Consider the following 26,570-nt stretch of genomic DNA (forward strand, 5'->3'; position numbering starts at 1 on the left):
AGTTGTGCAAATGGACAGTGAACCCAAACATGAAATTAATCAAGCTAAAAGAAACCACAACTTTCCTTCTCACTGTGTAAGTCCTTGCAGCCACATGAACACCAGCACTGGCACAGGGGAAACAACTAAAAGGGATAAATGGGATGAAGTGGAGATAGGAGGGTACTTCTTACGGAATTGGCACTTCTGTTCCCTTTACTTGGCCACAAAAATACAGACTGCAATGGAAAATGGCTGCTTGCCACTTCCTTTGACCTTTCCAGTTGTTGGTTGTTTTTCTTTTGTTTTGACAACTCAATTTTGGATGTATTTACATTTATAACTGCAATCATTACAAATGTAATACAATAATTGCAATATAAATGTAATCTGAAAAGGGTTTTCAGAACTGCACTGTAACATTCTTCAGTATTTCAGTATTAATTTATTACATTTCCATAAATATAAAAAGAGAGCTATTTTCACATTTCTTTAATTTGCCAACTGTTCCTCGATAATATGTGGATTCCACAGAAATTATTACAGCATTAGATTAAGTTGTTAAAAAAATATGCAAATTGACTATTTTAATACTCTTTTCATGCTACTGCAACATCAAGATTTTACTCTTTAGCACCAGTTAATTTGTTCAGAATTAAATTTTGAAAGCCATATGGAGCAATCTGCGCATGAAATAAAACTCCCCATAAAACCCAGGCCACAGCAACCTGTTCAATGATTCTAGTACATAGCCCAAATTTGATGGTTTAACAGGACTGATTTAGATATAAAACTTCCATCTTAGAGACTCTGAACAGGGAAGAATTCAGTGTATTTTTTCAGTGTGTCACCAACCCATGCCTTTAAAATGAACATCTTACTTCTAGTCTGACTTTTGTTATTTTATCTTCCAGACCCACACCTTTGCCTGGCAGGTTAAAAACCCATCTTTCTCTCTTCAGGCAGGTACTCCTAGCAGTAATCACGTCACTTTTTAGTTTTGTCTTTAATGTCAGACTGCATTTCTTCAAGCTCATTCTAAAAGACAGACTTTACAGAATCAAATAACTCTTGTATTACTTCTCTCTTCTCAGGTTTTGAAAATCTTATTAAAAAAATTCCATACAAGACTTGGATTCATTGTCTGGTATTGATCTCACCAGTACAGAAGATCTCCCCTCTTCTCATATCTTAATTTTCCTGCTGATACATCAAAGAAGTGCTCCCTCTCCCCACCTCCCATAATAGCATAATGAGAACTCACATGGAGCTAATTATTTCTGCCAAATCCCATGTCACTTTGGGAGACAGCACCTCCGAGGGCACGGTTTCACCCACTCTGTGCCTGTGACCTATATTCTTCATACTCTGAAACACAGCCTTGTTCCTGGGTGGATGCAGTAATTAGTCTGAATGCAAGCAGCTTCTCAAGTAATCCAGATCCTTCTGCAGAGCTGGCCTGCTAGCATACTTTTACCAAGCCACCCATCTTCCTCTCACTGCAAACCTTCTCTCCCATGATTTTCTTTTTTCTTCTTGGCAGCCACTAAAGGCATGGAACAGTGCTGAGCTAAGGTCAGAAAATCAGAAATCCTAATGAGAAACATCCTTGCTTGTAAGAGATACCAGTATGTACATATTTTTTTTTGTTTGGTTAGTTGGTTTAAAATTTATTAAAGATTTTAATTAGAAAAGAGTCTTATAAGGTCTGTATAAATCAACTATATCAATCAGACTTTTGAACTTATCAGAATAGTTCTATATATAGCCATGATGAATAGCATTAGATAGATTACTGCCCTCTAAATTTTTATGTACAAAGCTACTTAATGACTAGTAGTTTTTTTTTCTTTTTTTTTTCCTGAAAGTGGCAGGTTACAGTTTATTTAAAAATAGAGTTTATAAATTATAGTGATCTTGTTTGCCCCCTTTTTTCACTGGCAAAACTAAAGTTTGTTTTATTTCTACAAACCTTTGTTCCTAAAATTGGCCTTGAAAAGTGAACATCAGTGTTTTGGAAACTATAAACGAAAAATTATTAAGAGCTACTGATTTTAAATCTCTTTCTTTCATAAACTCTATTTTTCTCTGGAACCTGCTGTTCCAGTAAAGTCAACTCTATTGAACGTGGAAAAAAAAAAAAATCAGAACAGAGTTTACTTTAGGAAATCATCATCTCTTATGTCACTTTGAGAAAAGCAAAGCCTTCCTCTTTCTGGTTTCTACCCTTCATGAGAAAAGAACCGCTAGCTAGTATTAGGCTACTCCTTAATCCAGCCTATGCATCTGTGGAGATGCATGGTGCTCTTTTGTAAAAATAAAACTGGTAAGCAAATTGCAGATAATTTTTTTATTATTTTTTTACTGGGCAGTAAAGTGTCCTGTTCACTGACATTCTTGTTGCAAATCAAAATAAATTAATGCCACTGACTCAAAAATGACTGTGGGAAGAGATTGGCTGTACCTACGCAAATCTTCTCAAGCAATGTGTGTTGCCTCCTCCACCTCCATCTCCACACTCACTGGGATGCTCTGTGGGCAGGCAGGAGGCAACACACAGCCTGCCTTAGCAGGTGCAGTGGCATGCTGAACCACCGGGCCAGTATGAGCTCTGAAAGAACCATTTCACCCTGTCCAAGGTTGCTATTTTAAGCTTGCTTATGCAAGGGTGAATCTGATAATAAGGGAACTTCAGGCAGGGCAGATAAATCTACAGAAATTGGTATTGGAAAGGAAGCATTCACTCTAACTCAACTGGAAACATCCTACCTACACAGCAAGAGATTTGTGTCACGAGTCATTAGCTTCCTCTCAACAGCCATACCTATCACACACCATTTTCATAGCTGTCTGAGACTTCCACATACTTGCAACCTGGGCTTACATATTTTCTTTTGGACTCACTCTTTTCTGAAGCCCCAGGCACCACCAGTGACCCCCCTCTCCTTTAAGCTTAACATCCATACTGCCTCTTCTCCCAGAAGCCCAGACCAAAGGCTCAGTTCAATAAAAAAAACAGTTACAACATTCACTTAACTACAGGTCTTCATACAGTTTGGTATTTCACACTGCAGCCATACTGAGAAGGACAATATATCTCTGCAAACTTGAGAAATGAGGATATTCATGACAATTTTAAATAAATCTGACCTCCCTTTGCCTCTGAGATTCAAGTTTTAGACAAGGGCTCTAGGGGCTCTGTATACCACCACCGAGGCCAGTTTATTTCTAAAGTGAGATCTATTATCACCGGCATTTCCAAGCAAGGCCAAGAAGCAAGGCTGCTCTGCCACTGAAAAGCTGCAGGTGCCTAAAATTTTTGGAATTTAGAAATAGCACAATATACAGCTGGATCAGTAAGAAAATCCTTGCTATCCAACTCTTGACAGTCGGTGCCTCTGGGTAGAAGGCAGGGATGTTTGGAGCAGCTTAGGAGTGGAGAGCAGACAAACAGGTCCACCGTCAGGTAACAGAGGCAAAGCCAGAGAGACAGAACAATGTGGTCACTGTATGGAAACAAAACCACGAGAAAAGCACGGGGATTTCCAAAGCAACAAAGAGATACATGATCGTAACTCCACAAGAGGGACAAATCCTGAGGTCCTGCCTCAGGTGAGCTTCTAGTGGGAGTCAGCCTATGCCTAGATGGAGTAAAACCGCCTAGAGATGTGGCCTGGTGTAAGATACCAACAAAGATGCTTGAACTAATTTGCGTGGGGAAGGTAACGCTTGCCGATACCTCCACGGTCTCTTCACTCCAGTCACAATTTGACGATGTTTGTGGCTTGACTGCATGTGTTCAGTGAGGCAGCCCTGCACTTCCTACCCCAAGGCTGCAGGACACACAAGCGAGTCTCTGAGATGAGCCCTGGCATCCACCTCTGTAACACGTTACACGTTCACCATGTGCATTCTCATCTTCGGCCATGCTGCAGCCCCTTGCCCAGGTTGCTGGGAGGTTTAGAAAGGCAGATGTTTTCGGTCTGTACGGGGTCTGGTTGCGGGGACTTTGGAAGTTACAGTACCTTAGGCCAGTGTTGTCTGGGATTCAATATTGCATTAAGTGGTGACACATTGTGGGCAGGTGGGCTCTATTATTGCATTATGGAGGCTGCTGCTTCCCTGAACAGGCTATGTTTTGTGTGTGAAGCGGGCCCACACCTGCTGGAGCTGGGACCTGGAAATGCGGAGGACGGAAGGCATGAGTCTGTGGTTTCCTGCCGTGGGGGGCATGTGCCTGCGGTGGGGCATGCGCACGGGGCTGCTCTCCGCCGAACGGCTGCGCTGTATGAAAGTGCCACCAACGTGAGGGTAGTGTTCTGTCTCCAGGGTTGAGGAGGAGAAAACGGAGGACGCCAGTCTTCTCAGGGGGCTGTACCTCGGGAGGGAGTGCTGAGAAGGCCTGTCCTCCTCCAACTGAAAAAGACCAAGAAGAGTGGAGGAAAAGGTGTCAGGCAAAGACTTGACTCGCCCCTGGTTTGTGATGCGCATGCTGCAGACATCTTCGCCGGCGGATGAGAAATGCTTTTGGTCTACACTCTGTTTTTATAAATTGCTCTACACTCTGTGTTTATAAATTCCCAGGGGTCCTAGGAGCACCACGGGAGCTTGCAGTTACAGGGGGCCTGGCATACTCTCCCCAGCCACATGCGAACACGAGCGACACCAGGAGTGTCAGGCTCTGCTACGTCAGTCCCCTCCTCTGGCTACGGAGAAGTGTCTCTTCAGGACACAGGCCTCACTTCTCTAGCATCACTTATCTTGACAGGTCATTAGGCTACTCATACATATTGCATACAGGTAACAGTCAAACTCTGAACGCACTTGGAAACCGTGTCTACAAGAGAAAAGGTGAAACACCTGGCGCTAAAATAATTATACGTACTGAATAGTGAGGGATTCTCAAGGACTCTTTCAATGAATCTTATTAAAACTTGCTCCGGCTATTTGCAAAGGCAACTTTTGGGGCTGTTAGTGGACTTCCCTTTTTTCATGCTTACATTGCTGACTTCCTGATACACTTCTTTATTCGGTACCTGCAAGGGAAGTGTTAATGCTTCCAGTTTTGGTGAGTGGAGGAAAGCAGCTGCTGGAAAGGCAGGCAGTGTGTAATTATCCTTCACTGAGAAATTCAAAACACAGGAGGGAATGAGGAGAAGATGTACTCTTAGGTCCCTTTTCTGCTTCTGTGATCCTGGAGCAGCCAGGGAAGGGAGGAAGGTATAATCACAGAGGACAATGTCTGAGCTTGTGTCATGATGAGATTGCAGTCCCTACTTCCCCTCTATGCACTGAGTAGAAGAGAGAGGCAGCATGGGGATGGTTTCAGACTCTTCACCCTGAAAATGCTAAACTCTTCCTCCCCTTTCTACCCGTGCTATGAAACTAGTGCTTTCACAGGCATTTGCAAACCTCCATTTCCAAACAGGCCATTTTTCCTGGAATTACATGTTTCCTTTTAAATCCATTCCCTTCCTTGTGCTGCATTTCTTTTCAAGATGTCTCTGCTGTATTTCAAAGTATAACTGGGAAATGTGAAAAGGCAATATTGCATTTTTGTAAGCCAACATTATTCTCCTTAGTTCACTAGAGATGTTGACCTTGTAAGTCATACAAGGAAACGAGCTGAACTTCATCCAGTCTCATCTCTTTTCTATCACCTTCAGTATTTTTGCAGTGCTTTGAGGCAGGCATGTTATCTTCATAAGAATCTGCAAACTACTCAGCTTGTGGTGGGCATTAAATGTGAAAAGCAATTATTCACAGTCCTCAATGTACTGTATGTCACTGCACAGATCAGATTGTCAGATAATAATAATGTAATGCTGCCGTTCAGAGTATCTGAAACAAAGAAATTCTAGACAGCAACTCTAATTTCTCTTAAAGACAACCATCTCTTCTTTGCGTAGATGGTATAGGAATTCAGTTTTGGGTATACTGTCTGTAGGCTGCACAAATAAGCACACTGGAATTGTTATAATTACTCTTTGCTCCATATTTGGGCTCAGCATGTTGTGTGATTTCCATTGTAGATATCATACCAACATGGCAAACTCTTCTCTTCTTTAAAAAAAAAAAAATAATAAAAAAAAATCACTCCAACTATCGAGATAGCTGGCACAGGACCAAGGACCTTGCCAAGACCATTAAGGGGCAAATTTCAATGCCCTACCAGCAAGCATACTCAGGTATCGCTGCCTCTTGGCTGAAGCTGAGGTTACAGACATGCCACTTTCATTAACTGATGGTTCTAATGCTTGAATTACACAGTCAAAGCTGGAGATGCTGCCCTCCTTTATTCCTTTGCCCTTGGCAGCAATCCAGCTGGATCACACCATCAATCAAGTCTGTCCTGCTCTCTTTGGACAGGAGCAGGATGATACCTCTCACGTGAAGTCCCAGAGAAATGTGGTGCTAACAGAGCTCAATGTATTTAAAAAAATATATGAAATGTGATTAGGAATTGAGCTTAAAGTTTTGATTTTTGTGACCTGCATAAGTACAATGAGCATACACGAGCATTGATTCTCTCATAGTATCCTTTATTCCTAACACATGAAAGGACAGAAATCCAAAACCTAAACAGTGTAAGAGAACAGCTCTACAAACATTATTCTCCATCAGCTCACAAGCTCTTCTATTGTGGAGGGAAGCTGGAGGAGGTAAATGTTGAAGAACCACATCATCTACAACGGGCACCAAGTGCAGCTCATGGGGAATTAAACTGAGTGTGGAATAGTTGCTGGAGGTGGTTTACTGAGGCTAAACCTACATCCACATCTTATGAGAAGGTTCAGCGCTGAGGAAAATCCCAGAGTGAGATGTGGCAGCTATGCAAGGAATCTGTTCCATGATAGTTCCCTTGGCAACATAAACTGCAACCTTAGATATTGGCAACACCAGGGGAGCCTGGTGTGATGACTCTAAGAGAAATAGCACGGAATGTGGAGAGGAGTGAAGACACCACAGCCAGGCTATGTGGTACCACTGTAGGGATGGGGAACCTGATGGTACTATGGAACTGAAAGACTGCATGGCCAGCCCTGAGCCAACCTGATAACAAAATCACATCTTCTGGGTGAATTTTGCTCATTATCATGTTAAAAAACACCTCCATCCCAAAGGCTACCCACCTCCGTGGTGCAACCACCGCTCACTGAACATGTGTTCTGAATTCCTCTGAGCCTATTCCCTTAAAACAGAAGTGAGAAAATTTTATGCCAATTGTAACGAAGGTATGCATGACTAGAGTCACTCAATCTCCTCCTAAAACTAAGAAAATAGGATAAAATGGCTCAAGAGAGGAAAAATGTTAGGGAAGATACCATCACAGACAACTCAGGAGGACATTGAAGACTTCTAGGATCAGTCCATGGGCTGAATCTCTCTTCCTCCCATAGTGGCACCTATTGGGTGAGATCCAAACCCTCAGATATACCAAGTGCTTAGTCATATTCTTGGTATTTGCACATTCTTTGCAGACAGTGTATTTATCGCCGTCAATCCAAAGGAACCTGTACTTCTGTCGCTTTAACAAACTGCACCAGTCATTAATCTACTAGACTGAAGGTGTATTGAACTATTTGGGCATCCGTGATCGTAGAAATTCAATATATTGAATGTGACTGGACTTTAGCACTGAAATGGGCATTACTCAGAACCTAAGACCAGCCACAACATGATATCTGACGACAAGCTGGAACCCAAGGGGGTTTAGGTCCTGCCAAACTTCTTTACCCTTTAATGCAACACTGAATGAGGGGCAATGGGAGTCTGCCCCCTTTTATGCGAATGCCCGTTGCTCACCACTGAGAAATGGTCCCTCGGGTCCGCTTCAGAGTAGCCCACAGACATTATTGTAGAATTAAAGAATATCCCAAGTTGGAATCAAGTCCAAATTCTTGGTTCCCAAAGAACCACCCCAAAAAAATCAGACCATGTGTTTGAGAGCATTGTCCAAATGCTTCTTGAACTCTGGCAGCTTGGTGCTGTGACCACTGCCCTGGGGAGCTTGTCCCAGTGCCCAACCACCTTCTCAGTAAAGAACCTTTTCCTGATATCATTGTTGTAGAAGGGAAAGGAAACTAAGAAGCCCAACACCTTTTTGTACCTCATTTCCCCTGCTGCCTTCTTCCCCTGACCTACCTGCTCTGGCCCCAAAGATACCATGCAACGTGGTGACTGCAGCATCCCTCAAATGAGGCAGTGATGGGGTTCAGTAGCATGGGGGCACTTGGGAGATCATATGGGCTCAATACCAAAACGGAATTTTTCATGGCTCAGTGAGGGTCTCAGCACAGCTTTTCACAGAATAAACTGGGTGATCATAGGTAAAGTTGGCTGGTTGAAGCTGGCCCAGGCAGCCTGTGCAATGTGCTTCTGACTGCCTCCTGTCTTACCCATGGTGTTACCAACACGGGTCTTCATGTTGAGCACACTTGTGTGATCTCTTGGCAGACACCAGTGGTGGGTTATGGCTGAGAATAGTTCCTAATCTTCACAACTGCTGACTTCCCAGGGTTAAGACATGGACAATTTTAAATAAGTTCATGTGTGGCACTCTCCTGGCTGTGGGAGGCTGGCTGAAGGAAAAAAGAGGCCTAACAGAACCAAGGGGGATTTTTTTAAAGAATGATTCTAACAGCACGGCTAAATTGGTGAGGAAATGTACCAGTGGCCCTTACTTTGAGACCTTTATTAAAAGATGAAATCCTGGGAGATGGGATTGCAAGACACAGTGTAAGCAAAGTGCTCTATGAACTCTTCAGAACATATCCAAGAATAGGTAACGACGAGTTAGTATGACCTCCCAGCACTGCTTCACCTTTTTTGTGGTTTTTAGATAGCATATCCTTTAGGCAGGCAAGTCTCAAAACATTTTGTATAATGCCAATTGTACTAGCAGCAAAAGAGACTCAAGTCTCAAGTCCACAAGTACTCGTGTGCAGCCCTATAGACAGAAGTAATGGCTAAAATTTATAAATGCATGAATGGCTGTATTTCTTCCCAATGAAGAAGGCAGAAGTAAGTTGCTGTCACTGTCATGTGTCAGTGAATTTATTCAGCATATTTAAGAACTTACTAAATTTTTAAATGATATTGCTAGGTTTGGATGTAACTGCTTTCCAACAGTAACAGAAAACCTACACCAGGATTAATATGTAAACAGAAGTGCTGGTTCAAGATTTTTTTTTTACACATTTTTAGCTATTTCTACAGCTTTATCTGTATGTTAGTGCACAAACCCAAGAAGAGATCTGTTACTACATTATTAAAATACATACATTAAAATAAACCCTAAAAGCTCTGTTAAACAGCTTGCCATGTGCTCAGGGCTGCACCAAGCAGAGCACAGACAGAAGGGCTTGAGCTGGACACTGTTTTCTGACAAAACTTTTCTCCCTCTGTACCAGGGTTTCCCATCAATCTACACACAATTGCAACTGTCTTATTGTCATCTGAAACTAGAAGATACCTAATATATGAGAAAATCCAAGCCAGAAACTCTCCCAAGCTATTCAAGGCCTTTTCTATACTTCACTTTCCCCACAGCGGCATCCATTCGTACTGTGCTCTGTCTGACACCCACACCCAGAAGGGCACCACCTTTCCTCACCCGTGCAGTACAGCATCCTTTTCTCAGCAGTTTCAGATATTTGAACAAACATCTGAGCCCTAGATGAGTATAACTCAGGAACCACACGCTGGTCAGCTTGGAAAGGTCATGGAGTTTGTCCTCCTGGAAGTCATTTCCAAACATATTAAGGAGAAGAAGGTGACTGTGAGACATCAGCATGGATATTTGAAGACAAAGTCATGCCTAATGAACATGACAGCTTTCTGTGATTATCTGACTGGCTTGGTTGGTGAGGGGGGAGAAGGGAGGATGTTGCTTATCTCATCTTCAGTAAGGCTTTTGACACCGTCTCTCATAACAAGTTCACAGACAAACTGATGAAATATGGGCCAGATAAGTGGACAGTGGGTTGGACTGAAAATTGTCTGAACAGCCAGGCTCAAAATGTGCTCAGGGGCACAAAATCCAGCTAGAGGCCAGTCACTAGAGGTGTAGCCCAGGGGATGATACTGGGGCCACTCTGCTCAGCTCCGGTGATGCCACACCTGGAGTGCTGGGTCCAGTTCTGAGCTCCCCAGTATGAGAGAGACATGGACATACTGGAAAGAGTCTAGTGAGGGGCCACAAGGGTGATGCAGCATTTCTCATAGGAGCAGAGGCTGAGAGAACTGGGCCTATTTAGCCTGCAGAAGAGAAGGCTTCTTATAAATGTATATAAATACATGATGGAAAAAAGAGGATGGATCCAGATTCTTCTTAGTGGTGCCCAGTGAAAGGCCAAGAGGAAATGGACAGAAATTGGAATACGGGAAATTCAGTTTAAACAGAAGGCTTTTGTTTGTTCGTTCTTTACCAATAAAGGGGACTGAACACTGGGACAGGTTTCCCAGAGGCCTGTGGAGTCTCCATCCTCATAGATATTCTGGACTGGTCACAGCCCTGAGCAACCTTCTAGTTGACCCAACCTGGAGCAGAGGGACTGGATGACCTCTAGAGGTCCATTCCAACCTCAACCATGCTGTGATTCTGTAATAATTGAGAGGTCACTGTCTTTTTGCCAGAAGTGGCTTATATATTGGAGCAACAAAAGAAAGCATGAGAGTAGGGATTACCCTTTTGCTCTCAGTCAGTATTCTACTGACATCAGTGGATGATCACCAGCTTTAGGGAGACCAGAAAGAGATCCCAAATCCACACAACAAGACCCATTATCTTAGCCAAGGTAGTTCTGCATTTAGTGGCATTTTCACTTATCTTAAACGCCCAGATTATGTTCATAGATGAGGAAGATTCATTCACACAAACACACTGTCTAATCACAGTTTCATACAAACCCAGAGGAAGCTCAAGACGGAGCTGCAGAAAACATATGTCATTGCCAGTCAGGCCTTCAGTATTTTCATTAGTGAAGCCCTTGGGCAACTGTTTACAACCCTCATTAAAATGCTGGTCCTAATCAACTGTCTCTCCATCTCTGCATACCAAAGGACAGCCTTTGGCTTTCCTTTATGCACCAAGTTATTTTTCCTTTGAGAATTAGCAGTTGGTTTTGTGACAAAATGGAAAAATACAAGTCACTTTGAAGCTGTGTACAGAGAGTCAACCGATGGATCCAGACATCAAAGGAAGCACAAGCAAACCCCAGCCACTCAAGTAAGTCCAACGTTGGTCCAACTACAAAAAACGCTAGGCCTCTAGGCTAGCTTCTTAGCTACTTCTAAGTAACTAAAGGGTGTTTCAGAACAGAAGAGCAAAGAAATCACAGTCTGCTGGAGAACCAGGGATGTCTGATAAATTAATAGTGATCACCCACAATCACGTTATCTTTATTTAATGACAGGAAATGATTTTTCCTTTGTTGCCTGCTACGGTAACCTTTTTTTTTTTTTTTATTTAAGTCACCCCATGCAGTGATAAGCAGCCTTCATACTGCATCATACCCAGCTCCCTCAGTAATTTCATTCAGAAGTATTATTACTTGCTATGCCCACTTGCTATGCTTGCTCCAGCCTTCTGTAGCCATGATAAATATGTCAGTAAGCATCCCTGCTGGTTACCAGCATGTTCTACCATGTTCATCACATCTTGCATTGACCAGCCCAGTAAGTGTACAGAACAAATCCACACACAGACCCTTTCAACTCTGATGGTCCTGCCTAAGCAGCCTCTAGATAGGGCATTCCATACATTGGCTTTATACAACAAACACCTCCACTTTTTTCTTCTTTTCTCTCTGGCATCCAGAGAAGAGAAGAATCTGGGCAGGGTCTGCACAGAAGGATCCAATACAGTGAACACTTGCTTAGAGAACAAGCTCAAGAGGGAATAGGAGACAGAGCTACCATCTTCCAGAAGGGAACAAGAAGACTGCACAAGCACCTGCCATAGAAGGGTATTAGGGTGCATATAACCTGAGACTTGCCTGCTGTTTCCTGCACTTATGGATTGCACATGCATAGTATATTTTCACTAACTTACAAATTTCAGCCCTCAGGAGAACAATCTTATTGCTTCTTGAACAGACTACAGTATAGGGACAGCTTTCTTCATGTCTGAAAAATGAAGATTAGATGTAACAAAGGAACTCTGAGCCTAGCAGTATATCATGTTTTTGCAGGTAGTGTAATAAAAGATACTGCTTCTTACTAATAAATGAACTTCTTTATATCTTCAGAGGATCAAAAGAAAAAAAAAAAAAAGGCAAAACTGAAAGAAAGAAGTCCTCTACAACTATCTGGAAAACAAACAACACAGTAGCTTATGAACATTTCTGTGAGTAAATGCCTGGTAGCAACAATGCCAATCACTGAAGTAAGGCCAATGGGGTGTGTGCATGTGCTGGTTACTCTGAGCTTTTTATTAGGTATTCAAAACAAAGTTTAATTTCAGGGAGTTGCTTTATGCTTTGCATTGCTGCAGGCCTACCCATGATGTGTGATTGCATTAGATAGCATTCTCTTGCAATATATTGCTGCTGCTGCTGAGAGACTACAAGGAGAAGGTGTGCTAGCGACACCTCCATACCACTAAGCAGTTATTAACAAATCACTGAGGGACGGCAATAAGAGAACTGATTCAAGATACCCACAACCAGAACTGTGCTCTCCTCTTGTCTCTGTGCCAAAATGGCTAAAATATCTTAGTAAGTGTGTCCTTAGTAGTGGACAACATTACTGGCTATAGGGAGCACCTCTAAGGAGTTCACATTTGTAAGCACTGGTAGAAAGAGTTTCAACAGAGCACTCATGCTTGGAATCACAGACTTCTCCAGCATGGTTGAGGCTTCCCAAGATGACGACCTTGCTACCCTAGGCAATGAGATACAGATCAGAGCAGGGATCTTACCTGTCTCTGAGGACCAGTAGGTTCAGATTCTCGTCTCCTTTGTCGGATAGCTGGTGCTGAGTGTAGGGGGGAGTGGGCTGGACTTCCTGTCTGCTGTTCGTGTTTACTGTCAGACACTGTTTGAGAAGGTCCTTCATGTCTGTGGGAACTGTCCTCCTCAGTCACAGGCTGCATACCCCGACTTCGCCCATCATGCGTCTTCGGCCTGACTGCAGCATCTGCCCCCAAGCGCCTCCTCTCCTCACCATCTTCAATAGGTCTTAGCTCCTCGGGCTCCTCATCCGTGGTTCCAGAGGTGCTTGGCTCAGCACCTGGGTGAAAGTCCTTCAGCTCTGTCTCCTTATCAATGATAACCCACTCCTTGCTATCGAAGTCCTCCTCCTCTGCAAGTGGCACTGAGCGGAAGGCATTGCTAAGGGCTTCATGTTCCACTGAAGCAGACACATCCATCCTACCACTTGCCTGCCGGTCAGCTTGGCCAGTGTCAATGGACAGCATCTGGGCTGGCTGGGAGGAGCACACAAGCCGTGATGGAGAGCCAGGTAAATCCATTCGAGACCTAAAGACAGAACAGAAAGCTGTTAAAAATACATCAGGTTTCTGGTTAGAGTTAGGGATCATAAGAGTTGAGAAAAAAACAACTCCATAGTCTTCACTTATTTCTTGCTACACTTCAGAAAGACAGGTTTAGCCAAAAAACATCTAATAGAACCTACAATGGCATAAAGACATCCCCCCTGAAGTACTTGAGTATGACAGCCAATTTCAGCAACTGTCTTCGTGTAGATGATAGTATTCAAAACAGTTTTCCCCCCACAAAACCAATGTATCCTTTGGGAAGTTCTACTGCTTTGTGAAATAAAGTTTCCTCATTGGTGAGTTTTACTCCTTTGTGAAATACAACCCTAAATCTTATATCTACCATCTGACTTAACATTTTTTCTGCTGGGCTCCTATAGACCCTTCAGCTGCACCGTTCTCTCTCTAAGGTGGCCACTGAGGCCTCTAAGGTGGCTACATAAGCTCTTTGAAGAATCTTGGATCCCATTCTGCAGCAGGAATTTGACTGAAATGCTCATAAACCATGGGTGACCTCAGAATGATTTGGAGGAACAGGAAGGAAATACAGCAAGTATCCTTTGACATAGCGGTACAGTGTTCAGTGACTCACAGCCTAAATAGCAGCAACTTATGCAGCCATGCAGAAATACCTCTCAAACAAGCCCTGGAAGCTCCCTGTGCCCCACTGGCCTTGGCATCATCACAGCTGGAAAAGCCAGAGGCACTTCTGTCTTTCTGTTGCACAGCGTTATGGTCCTTGCTTCTCATTTGGCCTGCACCTGCTGCTGGCTTTGCTCCTCTATTCTGTCCTGCCTATCACAGAGGCTGGCAGCTTGTTGCACAGTCAGAATGCCTGCTGCATAGAAAAAGACACCTGCAGTGTTTTTATACAAAGGGATTTCAGCAAGAACCATACAGGAGGCTTACATGCTCTTACTGGAAAAATACTTTTGTATGTAACAAAGCATCAGGGGAAACAGAAAAGTGACTGACTGAAGGGTGAGGGTTACTAGGCAAACCTGGGTATCTTTAACACAGTGGAAGGTCAAAGCTGAGAGGGAGAGAATTACAAGTCAAAAAGCATTTTTTGATGAAGAAAGAGGAATCAGGGAAGGAGGTGAAGCACAGGATGATGCAGAGAAAATAGTATGCAAAAACCAAGATCTCAGCATAATCCAACTGATGAATCTGAAAGAAGTAAGGCTGTATCTTTAAAGGACTTAAAGTATATTTTTGTGAATAGAGGAGACTAAATAGCGAGGTAAGACTGAAGAGTGCCCCCCCTACACACATACTGTATGTGTAGTGCACTGGATTTTAGTGAGGTCTTGTTAAAAAAATAAAAGAAGGTGTCTGGATTTAGCCAATGTCTTCCTCCTTTCCCCAGAAGAAGTGTGACTCCTGGAGTGGCAGAATTTACTCCAGGAAGCCAGAGGAATTTCCCATTGCTGGGAGTCATGACTGTGTTGTAAAAAGAAGAAAACAGAATAAAGAGAAAACTGTGTGGCAGAATGGGATTATATTTGCACCATGCTGAGGCAGAGTATGTGGAAGATTAAAAAAATAGGGGCTGAGGGAAGAGGACAGGAGAAAGGGATGATTCTTGGATAATACACTTTTTCTATGCTAAGTTAGCACGATGATGAGTAGACAAGACAGAATGGGAAAAATAAAGGAATTAGTTAAAATCTTTCAGTGAATGTACAGGACTAGTACTGCTGACAATTATAAATGGCTTATTTCCCTGCCTATTTTAAATAGAATGAGAAAAGAAAGAGGCAGCTAGAACCAAGATTTGTTACTCGAATCCTAAATTATTAACAGCAACACATACAATCATTCCTGAGTTAGAGAAGTATTACAGCTTCCTCCAGACATCCAGAATAAACCAGTATCTAACAAACTGGGGGTAGTGCTAAGGGCTCATCCCCTCTCTCTAGTTCTTTTTGACCCTCCTTCATTTCCAAATTGTGTCTCTTTGAGACTGAGCTTCCTAACTGAAGTCTGTCAGATTTTCTCTGACAAAGAAGAAGTCAGAGAAGAAGGCTTGTCTCTTTCCTACCTGTTTTACAGGGGTCATTTCACCAGTAATTTCTGCAATTCCAGTTCATGCCCTGACTTTCGACAGGAAGAAGACAAGAGAGTAACAAGGAGTATGAAGGGGATTTCCAACTTCATGGTCCTATGTCTTGTAACACGCATTTCTCAGCACACAATACTTTAAGCACCTTTAATTATTTTTATTATTCTTGGCTTGTTCTTCATTTCTTTGCTGTGGATCTGAGATTAGGTCCTCAGTCCTCAAAATCAGGCTTCACCTTTTGGATGCAATGCATACTTGGCACATGCAAACAAGTGCAATAGTATAGGCTAAAAAATTATTATTATTATTATTATTATGGAAAAATAATGAAATAATGAAACTCACCAGATGAGGGTCTGCCAGCTAGCTCTCAGAATACATGCATCCCTGCACGTATCCTAACAACATCCATTATTCCCCCCCACCTTAGGTCGGCCTTCCCTCTGACAAATATCCCTCCCTCCATCTATGGAGTTATTTCCATCCAGGGACAGGATAAGAATTCCTCCCACTAACTGCTTTTATTAACAGACATGAGCGAACCATCACAAAGATCATAAAGCTGATGTGAGCTGACTCCTCCACCCAGAAATGACCTTTCAGTGCCCAATTATTTAATGATCAGGTTGGCCTCAAAAATCAATCCTCAAGGCACTGCTACGAACAGTAGAAGGTTACAAAGGGTGAGCAAACCTTCTTTCATGTAGATCTGCTTTGCCATCAGCAGTGGAGAGGCGTTCTGACTCGGGGCTGTTCACACGGCGGTATCTTAGGGAGCGCGCTTGCGCAGTAGGGGACTCCGGAGGCACTCGGACTGGGGAGCTGGGGCAGACACCGTTTCTCTGCTCCTCTTCCACCATGCACTGAGTCTGTAGGGGGTAAACACAAAGAACCTCAGAAACTGACCACAGACTTTGATTTCCCATCCTTCGCTGTTGCTCTGTGCTTTCTTCCAGTACACGGTTTCAGCTGCGTTTTCACAACCTACACAAGCAATGCAAGGGACAATATGCCCTCCAACTGTCTAATATTAAAGCAAGGTATGGATTTTAATCATTTCAAATATTTAACTGCCTTTACAAGACGGCCTTTGCCTTTCAATTACCTTGGAATAACTAATTCAAAGGAGTTATCATGGGTTAAACTAATGCAAACACAAACCCTAACTGCTTCTCCAAGGCGTCTAAGAGCCATCTAAGAAAACTGTTATGAAAAATGCATTGTTTGTCTATATTTATCTGTGTAGGGTCCATGCATTATATTACAACGTACACACTTCTAACTTGGATGAAGATGATTCAACTAAGCCAACTCCTAATTCCAAAGGTGGTGGGTTTTGTTTGTTTTTAATTTTGGTCCTCTTTACAAAATCTTCCAGGATACTTACTCAACCACAACATCTCTAAGAGATTTCCACAGACCCAGGGTCAACAGTTTGGAGATGCAGGGACCTGAACATACTTGTAAAGACTTGTGAGCATTGAGCGTTCATAGATCTATGAATACATTTCACATGGCATTAGTGAATTTGATTTTATTTTCATTTATTATTTTTAATTTAGCAACAGACAAAGGAGTAGAAGTAGGTGACTAACACAGACACCTTCTGCCTTCCACTGTGCTGCTTCCTTCTGGAAGAGAAGACCTGTTTAGGCAAAAGCAGAGGGGCAGAATGGCCCAAGGTCTGAAACAGTAGTCTAGGGTTTGCATTCAAACATATTGTGCTGCCAGCAATGCAACATCAGGTACTACACACTGCCTCTGTGGGAGTATGCATGGAGAGTTTTTATCTCATTCTGAGGCATGCCCTAAATTCCCTTGCCCTCTGTTAATGCCAGAGACCCTGAATATAAGCAGGCCTCTCAGTAAAACGTTGCTGATCAAGAAAGCTGCCTTTGTGTGAGTACTGTGTACACAGCCAGTCAATCAGTGTTCATAATTTAGCAGATCTAAATCACTCAGGCTGGGTTTGGAATAAAAAAAACAAGGAGCCTTTGCAGCTAGGGGGAATGGAGATCTTTCAGGCATTACAGGAACAGCAGAACAGATGACAGCGATTTAATCTGTAATTCATGCAGGCCAAAACATGCAAGAATGGTGGTGACAAATGTGTTTTGGAGATGAACAAAATACTGACATTGTAAATGTAAGGAAACAGGCAACTTGGTAAGATCCACAAGCAGAAAACTGGGGGAGGGTGCAAGAGAGAAGGAAGAGGCTTCTGAAAAAAACACAGAACAAACATCTTGATCCAGCAGAGGAAGGAGAACCAGGAGGATTTAGAAAGGTCAGTGGTAGTGAGCAAGGAAAATGCCCTTAGCGCAGAAATGGGAGATGTGGGACAGAAGATCAGAACTGTGTGAACAGAGAAAAAGGATGCTCCACAATACCTCCTAGCCAGGTATTAGGGAGAAAAAACATGGCAAGATCTACTCATCACCTAAATGCAAAGAGCAGGACAAAGACAGCCAGAGTTAATTCTAGTTCTATAAGCCTAGAAAATGAAGGATGGCAATGCTGGGAATAGAAGAAGGGTGTTTTACACACCAGCTGCCTGTATCATTTTGAAAGACACAAGGGATGCCTGAAATTGCAAGCAGAGGTGAAGCTGTGTCCCTGCAGATTAAGTCTGCAGCTTCTTTTTTTCTCCCTGTGGTGATTGTGACTTAAATGAAAACTGATGCTTTATCAGAGAACAATCAAAGTAAAGAGAACAGCCCTAGCAGAGAGAAAGTACAGGATCAGACTAAAGATAACCCTCGCAGACAGAAAGGCCAGATTTCTTTTGCTTGGGAAAGCACGATGTCCTAGGCTCTATTTCATAGACTGCTGTGTAGCCACAGAGCTTGTCAGATCCAAAGTGCTCATTGCCATGCTGACTCCTCTATCTCCTTTGCCAGTAAACTGACAAGAAATAGCATATCCCTTGGCAGGAGAGTCACCTGGTCATGCTGTGGATGTTGCAGAAACCTCCCTTGCCTCTAGCTGCTGTTACGGCAGAGCTTGTGAATAAATGACAGTGCTGAGTACCCAGCCATGGCGTACAACTAGCATGTGGAAAGGACATTTAGGACTCCCTTGCACACGTCTTGGTCTGACTGAAGAGCATCAAGGCACCTGGTGGTTGTAAGGAACAGAAGAACACATAGGAGTTACCAGGATTTTTCTGTAATATTCTTTTTTTGGTTTTATATGCTGTGGAAATAGAATTGCCCCACTCTGTTAGGCTTTTTTTTTTTTTTTTATTTCATGTGCCTTCAGATGAGAACTTCAGTGAATGCACACACTTAGTTTACCAGAGAGAGATGGAGAAATGCTTTGAACTTGGTTTATAATTCTCAGTATTGTGGAATGCTTCTGTTAATGTTTCATACAAATAACATTTTGATTCAAATTGTATGCATTGGAGAATATTAAGTTAGGTGAGATGCTTTCTTGTCCTAAAATAATCTTTCTTAATGAGACTAAGGATAGTGGAGAGAGCTATAGGGCTGAAAGAAGGCCTAACTTCATGCCTGTGTAGAGATTAAAGTGAATTCTGGTCAGACCTGAATAGCTGGTAGATTTACCATACAGTTAATGCTTTTCTACTAATATCCATTAAAGCAAGGTTTGTGAAGTGAATCCAATACACCCTGATAAATCTATGTCTTCTTGATGAAGGTTTCTCTGCTGACAGATTTTGTTTGCATCTGGTATTATGCCATGTGACATTCTGATTTTGAAATAATTGCGATCAACACAGCAAATACTAGTTTACTTACAATATGTATGTTGATCTAATAAACAAACTGGTAGATTCTCAAACATAGCACTTACGATGGAATCATCACCTGGTAAGCCTCCAAGAAATTAGGTCACATTTGCAAGAAAGGACTGAGAAACAGCTTAAGGATTATAAGGAAAACCAGCTAAGTCTACATGGCGTGTAGACTAAAAAGACTAATATGACCTTGGAATGCAAAAATACAAGAGCATTAAGTAATAGATTATTCTCTCTTCACAGGGGTAAAAACATCATTATATGCTGTTTTTAGATTGTACCACCCTTAGAAAGGAAAGTTAAAAAATTGGAAGACAAAAATTCCGCTAGGGATGAATCAAGGTTTGGAAAAATACGGCTTATGAAGACACCTCAGATTGAATTTATTTGCCCGAGATAAAAATGCAGTAAACTTTTGTTTATAATCTCCCCAAAACCGGGACATTTCTGATACCATATCAAGGACTAGAATACCATTGCTTGAAGTACCAAGATCCTACATAATGATATAACGGCTATATGAAAGATTTGCCCTAGCATTATTGGGCTCAAAAATGTCTTCTGCATAAAACCCCAAATTAATCCCAATGGCTTCCACTGTGTGAAAGAATTGTGATCCCCATTTCCACAGAGAAATTCCATGGTGGTCTTTGGTCCATACTATGGATGCCACAGCAGTGGATCCAGGTTGCTTATAGCAGTCTATGAATTCATCGCCCTAAGACCAGCAGCCACAGGAGACAAATAAATGTTCTTTACTTTGCTGATGCTGATCCTGAGTTTGTTGCGATTCACATCTGTCTCTTCCCAAACTTCTGCCTCGTTGAAAGCGGTGTTTGGTGTCTGGCCGAGACCTTCTGCTGGCCGGCCTGACAGGATGGGAGGAGCGTTCTCTTGATCACTCAGATGTTCACCCTGTAGGACATCCTCAGTGTTCTCACGAAGCAAATCCCCAGGTACTGGAGTGACGTTAACCACCCTATGGAAAAGACAAGAAGAAAGGAAATAACATTAGTACTTAGAGAGTGTGGCCCCATCACACTGCCCCACGGAAATTCCTTAGCAGCTTTTAGTGTATTTTGAGGTTGAAAAAAAAACAGGCAATCTAGCATTACTTCACAACATGAAACACAACAGGAGGAATCCACCTAACATACAGTCACAAAGATAGTGGAAAAGATTAGTGAAAGCATATTGGAATAGAAACTTCTTTAAAAGTTTCCAGAAGTGCCCATTACACATTACTTAGTTTAAAGCATAGTTCTCATCTTTGCACAGGCTTAATAGGCTTTGTAGCTTTTATGCTCTTTAATTTTACTATGGATTATTGGTATCTGTTCCCTCAAAAGCACTAGGACAGACCACTGAGCTAAACCTTATCAAATTCTGTTTGGACATATTTTCATCTCTGAGCATCAATCTCTGTGCACCTCTGCACTAGCACATGAAACACCCCATGAAGGTTGTGGAGTTACATTCTGGACATGAACAGCACATGCACTCTGATGTGTTCAGCTCTGTACAAAACCTCCCCACAGCAAGACAACAGCTGCCTTGCAGCAGGCACTCTCACGGAAGCTCCAGCTGTGTGCACTCCATGTAATATGCAAAACATATGGGTTCCAGTAATCCGTGCCAAAGGTCTCCAGGCATTCCTGAATGTGACTCCAACCCATGCACTCATCCCAAGTAGAAAATATGTTTTCAGGACAGAAAGGGTCTGAAGCCAAGTTCCATTACCTTAGATAGATGTTAATATACATAAAGTCAAATCAAGTAGTGGTTATGAGGCAGCTCCTACTTTCCAGGATCATAATGGCCTTTGAATCTTTCAATAATGAACTTGTTGGTGAGCTTGTTATTGGGCATGTCCATTGTTTGACCAGCATAACTGCAATACTCACCCAAACATGGCTGCGGTTTGCCTGGTGTTCTGTTGTGGTGGAGTAGAGGTGCTAGTGGACAACAAGATATCTGTACCAGCCTTCTCCCAGTCAAAGGCTTCATTTTCAGTGATGCCTCTTTCTTTCATGCTGTTCTCAAACACGGACATGATTAGCTGGAATAAATTTGCAAAAACAATTTATTCTAAGTGGCTGAGAGAAGCTATCACAAAAAAAAATGAAGTATGAGCATGAGTATGAAGTGCATCTTATAATCTAATCTCCATCTTGCCTGTAAAAAGTAAGGTTATCTGTAAAAAGAACAGATATTCTTTACGAAAAGAATGAAGTGTTCCACACAGCAGTGCACTACCCAAGGAAACGTGACATCTCCTGTCAAAGGAAAACAATCTGGATGCTCTAGGCCAACACGGCCATATGTGAGGTCTTGTTATTCCAATAATGTTATTCATCTAAATAATTCAGAATTGAGCTGACTCAACGTGAAGAGAGAATATGGTGACAAAGACATGTGACTTATGGCATAGAATTAACACTAGGACATGAATAAAAGTTACCACGAATAAAACCCCTGTTTCTTTGTATTTAAATTTCAGTTGTGTTTATCAGCATGATCAGAAAGCTTTCTGCATGAAGGCCTGGAGAGCCTGCCATTTCCTACTACCTTCAGCAAACTGCAATTAAATTCCTATCTGCCACTTTCAGTTGAGCCAACCTTTTCCTCCTATTTGTGGCCTAGAACCAAAAGATCTCTGCAGCTCTCCTCCTGCAGTGGCACTATGTCTAAGTAAGAGAATTCCCAGAGTTGACTGTCAGCCAGACCAAGGGACAGGTAACACTCCTCCAGAGAGCGGAGACAGACTGGACATGACATGCCAGTTGTAGCAACTCCTTTGCTCAGAAAGGGATTTTAATTTTGTGACAGTTGAACATGATAAGACTGAGTTTCTGCTAGCCACATATCATGATGCCTCCTTTCACCTGTGGTGGAAACAGGACTTGTGTTGCTGCTGTTGGCAGGGAATTTCTTGCTCAAAACCAATTGTGAGTAAATGAAGGGTCACAGTCTTGCACTTAGCAAATGCATTTCTGGACTTAGTAAACTCAGATGGATGTATTCTCATGAATTTGCCTAATTACTAGCCTTCCTGAGCTTCCATCTGCAGCCAGGCCCAGCTGTAGCAGGGCTGAGCTCCCCCAGGAAAAGCTCAGAGATGACGTGGTTTCCTTTCAGGATGAGAAAGGTTCCCTGGGTAGCTGCTAAAAGAGGAAGTGGTAGGAACCGTAGTATTGGAGGATCTGTAAGAAGAGGGTTTAGAGGTGAACAGAATAGCACTCAGAGCTGGTAGGGGAAAGGGAAGTAGTGTGGTTACTTAATCAAGGCAAAAGGGAGACAACCATGGTGGCTGATAAGCGTGCACACACAAAAATCACATACGGGTGAGGGTGTGGGAAGGAGAATTGCAAAACTACAAGAAAGAGGACAGAATTCACACAAAGAGAATAAAAACACAAGCTGGGTTAGCAGGGTAGATGGAGAGAGAAATACAGCTGTGAGTGATAAAGTTTCTCTTCCTCTCTCTCTCTCTCTCTCTCTCTCTCTCTTTTTAAAAATAGCAATATTGAGAAAAAATGGCAGGGGAAAAAAAAATAAAGGCAAGGAGTCACTAATATAAAGGATCTGCATTGCCTTCCACCCCTAAAACATCTTTCCTGTGACACTGATAAAACTACAGATAGCAGATGCAGTTGCTTTTTCCTTCACATGTGCTGCATAATGATGGTGAGGACTCTAGGTGTATTTCACCATCCTACTCTTCCCACCCTTCACATGGGCATATTTGCCTACATTGACAATTCCAGATGCTGATAATAACAAAGCTGAAGATAAAGATTGCAGACTTCAAGGAAAGGACCACTCAGAGGACAGAGCACAGCCGCAGCAGCCAGTCCCCATCTGTCTGTCTCCATTAACAAGAGAGCAAGAAAGTAGAGGCTGACCCATTATGCCTCTTCTTACATCTTTGTCTGGCCTCTTTATAAAGCCAAAAGCATCCTATGATTTCCAGCATCCTGCAAAGCCAGAGACATCCATCAGGAGAAGGCAGACAGAAAATACATCAACTTTCAGACAGTGAGGGAGGAGGGAGCAGTAAGTGTGATTTGGTAATCAGAGGCTCACATGCAGCATTTATGCTTCATTCCCCACCTCAGAATGATGGAGGGGAGAGGAAGGATTCTACCAAAACCTCATGTTGCTGCAAAAGCAGCAAAAACTTTACTCAGTACAGAGATGGGAGCCATCAAAACTGCATTGACACCAGATCAAACAGATGGAATACTGGAAGACTTAGGAATGGAACAGAACATTACAACTGCAGTTTATCACTTGTGGGATATACACATCTTGAACACGCAATGCTGGCAATTCCCCACCTCAAAAATGTACAATTGGAAAGGTTCAGAGGAAGATCAAAGGTGTGGAAAGGCTTCCTTCTGTGCAAAAAACAACTCAGTAGACTTCAGTATGGGTAAAAGAGTAACTGCAGAGCAACACTGAGGAGGTTTGGAAGATAGTGTGTAGCTGGGAAAGGGGAGAGAGGAGTTAGGGATCTCGTGTCCGGAGTTATATCCAAGATGTAAAATACAGAGACATTTTTGGATAAGGAGACTCTTGAGCCTCAAGGATCTTTGATCCTTAAGTTTTGAGAGTTTTTGAAACATCACTGAATGTTCATTCTTTTATGATCTCACAGGCAACACTGTTGGAGACATGCTACAAGGCCAGAAAAATATCTTTTCCAAAACAGTGCAGCTGCCCTTTTGTAATAATTTCTCTCAAAGGGAAGAACCAAAGAACTTGGAGATTGACCAGAACTGAACAGCAACATTGAACATTAAACCTGTCCAGCGATAGGTCAATATTCAGAATCCTAATTCTCACCTGGTGATTAGTATGTATATCTTAAATTGAAATATAATAAAGGGCTAAGGAAAGAAATAGTAAACTGTAACTTTAAATTGCATTCATATATATTTTATTCTGTTTCCTTATTTCTAATCTTATCATTCCAAATTTTAAACCAACCATGACTTCATATCTGAATAGACATATTTTCTTCACTTCCTTAGCTTCTCTGAGTGTCTGGTACTGGTGTCAAATTCAGATGCCATCTGATATATTTTTTAATCTTTCTCAGTAATAAATCCAGGTGAGTGAATATACAGGACACCTCTGGAGAATTTGCTGGCTGGAATATACCTCCAGTCAAGCTAGAAGAATCAGAGTTCAGCACTGAGCTACAGGTGCCAGATTTTTGTGGAGTTCCCTTTTATATGCTTCTTCACAGAGATGCACCTGCAAGAAACTGAGGGCAAGGAGACAATTCACAGCTTCTGACAAATCCCCAGCTGTGAAAAAAGCTGTTCAGGATTTGTACTGCACTAAAATGGTCTGGAAACACCTCCTTCCAAAGATGGCTTTTCAGTACAGTTAGGACACAATTATTTTATACTGAAATAGAACGATAGGAGGATGTAGGTTCAAAAAGAGCTTTCTAATCCAACCATCTGCTCAAATCAGGGTTAATTACAAAGTCAGATCCAGTTCCTCAGGGCCTTGTCCAGTTAAGTTTTGGAAATCTTCAAGGATGGAGATTCTACAGCTTCTCTAGGTACCTTCTCTAGGTACACACATAACAAACCTCATTTGCAATTTTGCCCCTAGCTCTAGTCACAATTTCTCTTGATGCAGCTTGTGCTGCCTGCATTTTGCTGTATGCCTCTGAGAAATCTGCCTCAATCCTCCCTTCAACCCTCCTTGAGACACTGGAAAGCAGAAATTAGATCCCCTCTTGTCTTTCCTGCTCCAGACTAAATAAATTCCAGTCTCTTCCTTCAATTCACCTCCAATTCATCCCTCTCCAGCCCTCCATCTTAGTTGCAAAAGTTATACTTCCACTGTACTATTCAGAAAGTGATTTTTTTCCTGAAAAAAACTTTTTTTTTTTTTTTTAAACGAGTTGTGGTTGCTATGCTGAACATGTACGTGGCTAACATACAAAGCCACATCTTCCCACTCATTTGATGCACTGTCAACAGGAGCAGTCACTCAAAAGACTGCACAGATCTGCTCGTAAAATGTTGTTTTCATCGCTTTGGCTTTAATGTGGAGAGAAAAGCACTGTGATAAAGGGAAACAATCAAGTTGCTTCAGTTATATTGTGTTAGCTGAACTACCATAATAGATCACATACATGCAAATAGTGCATGGAAGAAAAAATGATAAGATGAATATTAAAGAAAGGTTATAATAGCTCAGGCCCACATAAACCTGCAAGAAACCAAAAGCATTGGTGTGCACTGCTGAGCAGTTGGCACAGGCTCTCTGCAGACTTTGGCAAGCTGTGCTAAAATTCTGCCACATTTGGAGTATCTCGCAACATTTATGGTTTAATGAAAACCAGAAATACTCTGTTGCTTGGGAAGAACTTTCTCTTTCAGAGTAAGCGCTTATTTTGGGCAGGGTTAGCAAGGGGGTGAGACAAGGAAGAAATGTACAGTCCAACCTTTTTCTTCTGGTCCTAGAAAAGGTATTCATCAGCCTGATATGAACATGTGCGTGGAAAAATTAGAAAAAAACAAATGCCAATCCAGACCGCCGTGCATCAGGCTGGTAACAAAGAAAGGCTCCTACCTGATAGTCTGGCTTAGTGAAGTAGTCCAGGCTTGCAATATGATCCAGAAACAGGTGGAACTCTGAAGGCATGTGTTTTAGCAGCATTCGGTGTTCATACTTTTCTTTTATCATGCCAACTTGTTCCTGAAAAACAGAAAATAGCTCAGAGTCAAGAATCTCTTTTATTGCTTCATATTCATACTTCCTCGGTCTTATCATTCCTGGAATACCATACAGTCCAGGAACACAGCTGCTGCTTAGACACAGCACTGTATCTAGGCACTTCTCCCGTTTTGGTATCCCTAGCACAGTGAGGTAGACCACTGCAGGCAAAGGCCAAAGGAGAATCGTGAGTCAGAAACACTCTTCAGAAGCTGTCCCTTCAGCAGAGCCTTTGGCACAGGTAACATATTTCTTTCCGCGATTTAATTCTCAAGCACAAAGTACTTCCAAGGTAACATGAACAGTTAGCTTTATTCTGTTCAACTTTCTTGTTGCAATTCCCATTTGGCTTGTTTTTCATGGCAAAGAGTTATCCTCCCTCCTTTCTCAAGGCTCTGCTTATTTCTCAAAAGGACAGCTCTGATGCAGTTTTTCCACTTTTGTGCTTGCTTTACAAGAACAAAGTCAAAGTTGCTTGATCCAACATGATTAACTATGTGCATAAGAAAACATCTATT

The 26,570-nt window shown here is 42.3% G+C and overlaps 1 protein-coding gene across 4 annotated transcripts in view; it reads right to left on the reverse strand.

The window, feature by feature from the left end:
* The window catches only part of TTBK1 (tau tubulin kinase 1), a 104,136-nt gene that overhangs the window by 22,039 nt on the left and 55,527 nt on the right, over nt 1–26,570 (reverse strand). For all 4 annotated transcript variants that reach the window (XM_032183978.1, XM_032183979.1, XM_032183977.1 and 1 more), the window contains 5 exons: nt 25,909–26,034; nt 21,213–21,367; nt 20,068–20,287; nt 16,239–16,414; nt 12,902–13,460 (listed from right to left, as the gene is read on the reverse strand). In XM_032183978.1, coding sequence (XP_032039869.1) covers nt 12,902–13,460; nt 16,239–16,414; nt 20,068–20,287; nt 21,213–21,367; nt 25,909–26,034 — 1,236 coding nt within the window. The remainder of the gene's footprint in view (nt 1–12,901; nt 13,461–16,238; nt 16,415–20,067; nt 20,288–21,212; nt 21,368–25,908; nt 26,035–26,570) is intronic.

The sequence above is a fragment of the Aythya fuligula genome, chromosome 3 (assembly GCF_009819795.1).
Source record: "Aythya fuligula isolate bAytFul2 chromosome 3, bAytFul2.pri, whole genome shotgun sequence".
NCBI lineage: Eukaryota > Metazoa > Chordata > Aves > Anseriformes > Anatidae > Aythya > Aythya fuligula.